General features: G+C 36.1%; 2 protein-coding genes across 14 annotated transcripts in view; both read right to left on the bottom strand.

The window, feature by feature from the left end:
- LOC102597826 (exopolyphosphatase) overlaps window positions 1–2,918 on the bottom strand; it is a 6,171-nt gene extending 3,253 nt beyond the window's left edge. For all 11 annotated transcript variants that reach the window (XR_001473158.1, XR_001473159.1, XR_001473157.1 and 8 more), the window contains exons 1-2: window positions 1,661–2,918; window positions 1,377–1,550 (exon numbers count right to left, since the gene is read on the bottom strand). Coding sequence is in view for 7 of the 11 variants with exons in the window: in XM_006344670.2 (XP_006344732.1) it covers window positions 1,377–1,550; window positions 1,661–2,794 (1,308 nt within the window). In the remaining 4 variants the exon portion in view is untranslated. The remainder of the gene's footprint in view (window positions 1–1,376; window positions 1,551–1,660) is intronic.
- Window positions 2,919–3,167: 249 nt separating this feature from the next.
- Window positions 3,168–8,020, bottom strand: LOC102597063 (protein TRIGALACTOSYLDIACYLGLYCEROL 1, chloroplastic). 3 transcript variants are annotated; one of them, XM_006344669.2, is made up of 4 exons: window positions 7,840–8,020; window positions 7,681–7,755; window positions 4,619–4,729; window positions 3,168–4,417 (listed from the first exon to the last, which is right to left on the bottom strand). In XM_006344669.2, the coding sequence occupies exons 3-4, from the start codon at window positions 4,663–4,665 to the stop codon at window positions 3,376–3,378; spliced, it is 1,089 nt and encodes a 362-aa protein (XP_006344731.1). In that variant the 5' UTR covers window positions 4,666–4,729; window positions 7,681–7,755; window positions 7,840–8,020; the 3' UTR covers window positions 3,168–3,375. The 3 variants fall into 3 exon arrangements, with proteins under 3 accessions (XP_006344731.1, XP_006344729.1, XP_006344730.1); XM_006344667.2 differs by having other exon boundaries at window positions 4,619–4,726; XM_006344668.2 differs by having other exon boundaries at window positions 4,619–4,726; window positions 7,681–7,740.
- Window positions 8,021–8,241: the final 221 nt, after the last annotated feature.

Genomic DNA, 8,241 nt, shown 5'->3' with positions numbered 1-8,241 from the left:
TAATTTACTTTAAAATAAAAAAAAAAAAAAAGTAAAAAAAATATTTAAATTTAATATATATATATAACGCTCGAAAAAATTACTGAATCACGTGAATTCATACTTTAAAATGGATCGCATGTGTCCAAAACACATATGAAAAAATGTTTTGTTCTTTTGTTTTTGTTTTTTGTTTTTTTTTTTGCGGGGGGGGGGGGGGGGAGAAAAAGAGATAAAAATAAAAACAGGGGCTGGTTAGGGTTGTGAAAATTAAAGCTACTGTTTAGTAATCATTCATTTATACTTCAATTTAGCTTTCTATTGCTTTATTTATACTTCGGCTTTCTTGATGCTTCATATTTCAGTTACAGCTCTGTTTTTTTTTTATTGTCAGCATACTTTTTTTTTAAACTCTGATCAAGGAAATTATGCCTGCCTGTATTTTTGTAACTTACAATAATGCAAATCACACTCAAATTATGTTTCCCCAACAGAAAATCATTTTGGCTACATCAGGAAGGATTCATATTAGATGATTAATTTATTAGTGTTATAGTGACTACCTAAACGAATAAAATCACCATTCCAGGCTAAAACTCTAACAACAACATACCCAGTATAATCCCACAAAGTGGAGTTTGAGGATGGTAGAGTGTATGCAAACCTTACTCCTACAAAAGTATGCTAACACACTAACAAGGATAATTAATTTCAGAATGATGATATCTGCAAAAGAAATATTTGACTGCTAAGCCATAAAAAGAGAAAGACCAAACTTATCTGGTATGGTACATAAGCCATCCTTGTTTTGAATATGTAAATAACAGTGGAAAAAAAGGAAAAAACATAAAAGATACTCAAGCAGCAGGGCAGGCCCGATTGAAAACGCTTGCCGAGTGGGTTAAATTTTGTGGGCTAAGGCCTAACCACCCCCCCCCCCACACACTGCCGCCCCATCTCTACATCTCTTTAAGTTTGAAAATCACAGCTTCTCTATCATTAGCATGAGAAACTATGGCCTATATAGATTGGATTAGATCACCCAATTTAATAAGCATGTCTAATTATTCAGTTCTATAATCAGAATTAAGTTCCATTATTGTTTAGGATTGCCTTTTCTGTAAAATGACTAACATCTTAGTGAAACTTATTTATTTAATTATCCAACTATTTATTCTAAACCAAAATCAGTTAGAGAATTATAAACCAAACAGGCCATGACATCTCTTTAATTATGTCATGCTACTAAGCTGAAGTTTTACACACAAATACACCAAATAAATCTTTTTGACAGTTTAGTTCGCAGCATTAAATGAACAATTGTTACATAAACTCCTCAACATGCAAAGACACAGAAATTTATCTGAATCTTCCTGGATTAAGAAATAAATACATACCGCTATTATATGGTAAGATTGCTTATGATAGCCCTTTTTACCAGCATAAAGACCAATTTTTTGAAGCAAACAAGCTGCCTCGAGATACTCGAGATCTTTATCCTCCAAGGATACAAAGAATCCATCAGAACCATTGCCTGATTCATACCCTTTTCTCAAACCATCAAACATCTCCTACATCATGAACATTAACAAAGTCATCTCAAAACGATATTTCTACCCTAAAAATATGGAACAAGAGATGGTGAACTTCTTATTGTATCCCATTCCGAATTATCAAATACCTTGGCAACACTAAAGCATAATGCAGCAGATTTCATGTGTTGCTTGTTATTAAACCTTGTCGCGAGCCTCGTTACAGACCTCCACCTCGCATTCGCCCTTGGATCATAATTATCAAAAACCTCCCCTAACTTCTCTGCAATCACACCCTCACCTAATGCATACCCAGAAACCTCCATCTCCTCAATCTTAAGCTCCTCAAATATTTCCTCCAATAAAACTGCCCCTGCCACAATAAATTCTGACCTCTTCTTGAAAAAGCCTTGCGTTCGAACCTTCCCTCCAACTCTTCTCTCTTCCTCACTCAACCTCTCCACTAAGCCCTTCAATTCGTCCGTTGTAAAACTCCAATCCCTCCTACTTTCCTCAGATATGCCCACATTTCCCTCCATATTGCTTGCATAGCCACGGAAAATAGCCTTTTCAATATTCCTAATTGTCCCTGATGAACCAATCACTTTATCAATATTATAATGCTTAACCTTCTCATTTAAGCCCGAGGCACGGATTATAACCTTAATATGTTCCCGCATTTCTGTAACTTTTGGAAATTTTTGAGTTAAAGTGACATGTCCCAATGCTAGTGAAATAGAGAACAAAATCTGCCCCTCTTTGCCAATTACAAACTCTGTAGAGCCACCTCCAATGTCAATTGTGAGAACTGTATAGTCATGAACAGGATGGAATTGAAGTATACCTTTGTATATAAGGCGGGCCTCTTCGAGACCGGAGAGTACATCAACTTTCAGGCCTAGGGTTTCATCAATCGTTTGAAGGAATTGTGATCGATTGGAAGCTTCTCGAACAGCAGAAGTAGCTACGAAGCGAGAATGGGAGGAAGGAACGCGATGTGACTGGAGAAGCTTCTGAAACTTTCGAAGTGCTGCGGTGGCACGTAGCAGAGAGGCGTTGGAGATAGTGGCGGAGGTAGTGGTGGTATTAGTATCAAGGCCGAGGAGGACTCTTTCCTTGAACCGATCGACGGTGAGGAAACGGCCGGTGGAAGGGTCGGCGCGAACTACGAGGAGCTTGAAGGAGTTAGTACCGATGTCTACGGCGGCGAAGAGGTTCTCACTAGTGGCATTCCTGGCGGGAATTGAGATTGCGTTGGGAAGAATTGGGAGATTTGCCGACATCTATTCCGGCGACGATTGATGTATGACAATTGTGGATGGTTTCTTCTTTGCTTCTTTACGATTGCTTTACTTTCTCATTTTGTTTTTTTTTATTTTTAACTTGCTATTTCATACCTTTGTTTTATCATTGCTCTACTTCAGTCTTCATATCCCACTTTTCAATAGAATTATTCTTTATATTATTGATGTGTAATATTATGTAACAATAAAAAAATAATACAATTTATTTAAACCTTAAATTTGTTCAAAACGATATAATCTATTTAAACATTGTATTCATTCAAAACAGTATAACACAATATCATCCATACAAAGAGTATTATAGTAAATTAAATACAGAACTTACATAAACAAATTAAAGAACATTAACAGGTACCAAATTCTAATTGATTTAGAATTAGCACTATTGGTTTAAATCCTAATAAAATGAAAGTCTCCTTGTTAAGAGTATATTGCCAAAGGTATATACTCCTTAACATATTTCATTTTGGTAGAAAAAAAGATTTTCGAAACAATAAAATTACATGGCTACTACTTTTAACATATTGTGGAACTTTAAAAAATGGAAAACATAAGAAATGTCACATACAGTTCTTCAGGGAATCACCAGCACCCTGGAAGAAACAACATGAGAGAGCAAAGTCCGCTACGAATATGCCAACAAGAGATAAAACTACCGCTGAAGTAGTAGACTCTCCAACCCCTTTAGCACCTCCCAGTGTGGTGACTCCCCAAGCACAGCTTATGATGGATATAATAGCACCAAAAACCTGTGACTTAATCATCGCACTGATAAGGTCCCATGACTTGAGAGCTCTCTGAGCAGAATCCAAGATTATGTTTATGCTAATTCCATAAACACCGTCAGCTAAAAGGGCGCTGGATGCCATTCCAACTGTAAAGCACATTAGGGTCAAAAATGGTAAGGCAATGCAGGAAGCAATCACTCTTGGTGTCACCAAATAATCAACAGGATTTGCACCGAGAACTCTCAACGTGTCTGTCTGCTCAGATACCTGCATGGTGCCCAGTTCCGCAGCAAATGCACTACCGATACGCCCGGCAACTACAATTGATGTGACAACTGGACTTAACTCTCTTGAAAAGGCAAGGGCCAACACCCCACCAACAGATCTATTTAACCCTAATCTAGTGAATTCTCTAACAAATTGGATAGTGAAGGCCATGCCAACAAAAGCTGCAGTTAACAAACAGACACCAACTGACTTAGGTCCAACTCTTTCCAACTGTTGAAGAGTATTCTTCCAGTGGATTTTACCCTTCATAATCCTAATAATAACCTGTCCTGCCAAGATAAGAACTGATAATCCCCTCCATAAGTACCTGGGAGGCGACCACTTACTCAAGAACGCTTCTCCTCCATATTCCCATTCTTCCATTGTAGATGTGTCTTTTTTAGATGCAGTTGTGTCCTCTTCAGAAACAGAGAGACTTGGATAACTATCATTAGAGTTGGGAATCACACAGAACCTTTTCGGTTTGGAAGATTTTAAAATCTTCTGGATCTGAGCTCCTTGATTAAAGTCAAATTTCTGGGGAAGCCAATTCAAGCTCCTCAAAATTTTTACACTTGAGTGATTACTCACCTTACTATACCTGCCTCTGCAATCCATGAGAAACTAATGTGAGTTAATCTAAGTGGCTCAGTATTTTTTAGAAATTCACGTCAGAAACCATGCATGGTAAACAGAAGTTGAATATAAATGCATCAAGTTACATGTTATGCCTATATACAGATTATTGCAAGTACATATACACTTTTTACTAATATATAAATGCAATCCAAGAGGCAAAGAGAGAGACCTTCCAGAAAAGTGAACAAGAGGATAGCAATGAGAAGCTGCTTGCATGTTGGTCTTAGATTACGTGAAATCTTGGTCTTTTATGTCCCTCTCAGCACAAGAAGAAGACCTGCTATAAGAAAAAGAAGCGAAAATCATTCCAAATGTAGAATCTCAACCTCAAGGAGAACATATTTTATGTAAGAGATTTGCAACAAAGCAAATAGATGGTATCTGTGACATTTAAGACATTTGATGTAGAAATCTGAGACATCAGAACTACAGAGTTGAGCAAATATCTTCTTTTTTCTCATCAGAAACTAACAGAGTCGAGCAAGTATCTTCTTATATGTCATCAGGAACATTATATCCATGAACGGAAACCCTCCCTGACAAAGTGCACAAGGTTCGGGTAAGCTTTTTGGCACTTTGCCCCTCTACTAATTCTATGGCACTCCGACCTTTAAAGGTATAAAAATACCCTCACTAAAGATGGTCAAAATAAAATGACAGGATAAGTTAATGGGTAACTTTCACGTGCCCTTTGAAGGCATATTCATCAATCTTAACAGAAAGAAAGCATATAAAAAAGTATATATACTACTAACGACGTCCCTCATACCACCCCAGTCCCCATATTTATAGTGAAGCACATCTTTTCGCATCCTAGAAGGTGCTTCTTGTGCTCCTCACCACATCATAGTGAAGCACGTCTTTTCGCATCCTAGAAGATGCTCCTTGTGCTCCTCGCCACATCACGCCTGAAGGTTTTTCCATTTCCTTAATCATTGGTTACCAGAAAAGCTTTTCTTCCTTTAAATATTTGGATAACAAAATACTAGATAGTGAACTGTAAACGACTAAAACAAAAATGAGGGGAAAATTGAGGGTAAAAAAGACAACAAAGCAAGAGAAAATGGACTTGCCCGGACAAAATCCAGATCCTTCCCAATTCCCATGTGATGAGTCTGATACCAAATCCTACAGTTCTTAACCCCTTCCACTCCAAAAATTCCCCCTACTTCATACCATTAACTAATAAACTTTTACTTTTTTTCTTATGAAATAAATATTTCATTACAGGTATCAAGAAGATGCAAATTAGTTACACCATTAATTCATAAATTTCATGGACTGCCCTAGTACAAAAGTGTAACAAGTTACCATTAGAACAATAAGCAGAAAAAAATTCACATAATTTCCTTCGCAATGAAACCAGTCGACTATATTTGGGTAAATCTCTCTATTTTCAACTGTAGCAACTTCTGGAATTCCAGCATTTGAAAAGACTATATTACTGTAATCTTGTAAGTTGCAACATAAGAGATTTTTTTTATCAAACGAGTAAAGTTATACTTGACTAATGTATGTGAGGTTAAATCAGTATTAGTAACTAGTTATTACGTCTAAAAACAATGTAGGATTTGTATAAATATTGGAAATGCAAGAAAGACTTGTGGTAAACACACGACAAAAAATAAAACAATTTCTACTTGCACTCTTCTTCCTTTCCTTGGTTTGATGCAATTGAGCCGAGGGTCCATCGGAAACAGCCTCTCGCCTCTCTACCTCCATGAGGTAATGGTAAGGTCTGCATACACTCTACCCTCCCCAGACCCCACTTAGTGGGATTTCACTGGGTATGTTGTAGTTTCTACTGGCAATGTTGAAAGTACATAGTGTGGGACTACATTGTCCTTTCTCTTAACGCTGACATGGAAGAGTTCGCTCAAACCTAATGTTAAATATTAGGCAAATGTGCTGAATATCATGTGTGTAAGTTCTGCAGAACAAGTAACTACTTTTTTTAGTTTTTTTTTCAAGTGACTACTACCTTTTTCATTCAAAACGACAATCTAATAGGAGTACGTAGAATGCTCCCTTTGCTCAATTACAAGATGCTTTACGACAAGCTAAAGAAAATAAAGGGAAAAAAGTACTTATAGATTCATGCTGACCTCCTACCCAATGCATCCAATGAAGAAAAATTTGTTCTCTAAAAGACAAATAGGAGTTCGAAGATCTTATATACGATGGTGAAAGTTTCAATATCGTCCTAAGCATCTTTAGTGTAGCAGTCGGTCTCTGATATGCAACAATACCTAAGATTACCTAATACATGTGAACGCTTCTGACTACATTTACCTTATATATGACTACTTTTCTAGTAAGCATCTAAATCTCAAGTATTCTTTCACCTCCCCAGTTGATGCTCAAGACTCAGAGAGTTTCACATTAGTTTTATTCACTCTTCCTCTCTTATTACCTACAATTAGCAAATCATAACCAAGATTAAGAGTTACAACTTCAATTGTTTCTGCACTCTTGTTTTTATTCTCTTCAGCAGACATCATCCAATGGTTATTCCTAGCTTGTAAAGTTGTACCCAAACTTTCTTTCCCTTAAATTCCCGATTGTACCTAATGCCTGGAGAGTTGTAATTTTGCCTTTCTGTTTCTGTTTTTATGCTTTCCCTGTTTGACTCCTCCTCTGCTTCGTTTACCTCACCCAATTGATAGGAACCATAAAGAACAACAAAAGTCATTGTGAAACTGGAGAAGGTTAGTAGACGTGTAAACATTGGTTTCAATCTAATTTACCGGAAATAGACTCTCTACCTCTAACATAGGGGTAAGTCTGTGTACACTCTACCCTCCCCAAACTCCACTTTGTGGAATCTAGGTATGTTGTTGTTATCATCCAACTGTGGAAACCATGATTCAAAAATATTATTTTTGTTTCCTTCTAACTGTTATTTTCCTTCAACAGTTTATGGATTCCCAAACTAGGATAAAAGAAACAACAAGAATTAAACTACGAGTAACTCATCAACAATACTTATCAAGAACTGAAGCATAGCTGAATAATTTTATATAGAAACCAATCAATGAAACTCTCTCTATGCACTTCAGCGATCTATTAACAAATCCAACAAAAAAAACGACGGAATTTTTTTATAAGAAAAAATCCAAAATGCCAACATTCGTTTAAAACTAGAAAAAAATGAAGAAAAAAAAAAGTAAATGATATTTGATTAAACAAATCATGGTTCACCGTTAAGAAACAAGTAGAAAAAGAACCTACCCTCTCACCAACGCAACGAGATTTTGTTGTTGGTAGCAATGGCTTCAATAGGAATCTCCACTGCAGACAAAATTACTGTAAATATGAAAATTGCACTGTTTGAGTACTCCGTAAAGAAACAAAAAAAAAAAAGCAAGAAACAGAGTTCAGTCTCTTTACCCGATTTCACTTTCTCTACAGGTGTATTTTTTAGAGAGAAAAATAACAAACAAGGCTATTGTTTGAAATTTTGTAACTTTTCTTCAAGAATACCATAAATTTAAAAATAAATCAGGAAAAAACCCTAGATAGAAGTGCAGGAAAAAATGAATGGAATGGAAGAGATCAGTGGCTGACCCGAAGAAGAAAAGTAAGAAGAAAAGAAAAGGATAAAAAATCCCAAAACTGAAATAAGAAAAAAAAAATAGAGCAACTTTCACATATAGCAAACACAAAATTCATATTTGTATGTTATAACAAAGTTTGCATAATTGCGCTCCATAGCAAACATATATATGTATAATTCGCTATACATATGCAAAAAAAAAAATAGTTGTATAATCTACTTTGGTATACATATAC

The sequence above is a fragment of the Solanum tuberosum genome, unplaced genomic scaffold, assembly GCF_000226075.1.
Source record: "Solanum tuberosum cultivar DM 1-3 516 R44 unplaced genomic scaffold, SolTub_3.0 scf00060, whole genome shotgun sequence".
Taxonomy (NCBI): domain Eukaryota; kingdom Viridiplantae; phylum Streptophyta; class Magnoliopsida; order Solanales; family Solanaceae; genus Solanum; species Solanum tuberosum.
Note: the sequence above shows the minus strand (reverse complement) of the source record. Positions and strands in the feature narration are given on the sequence as shown.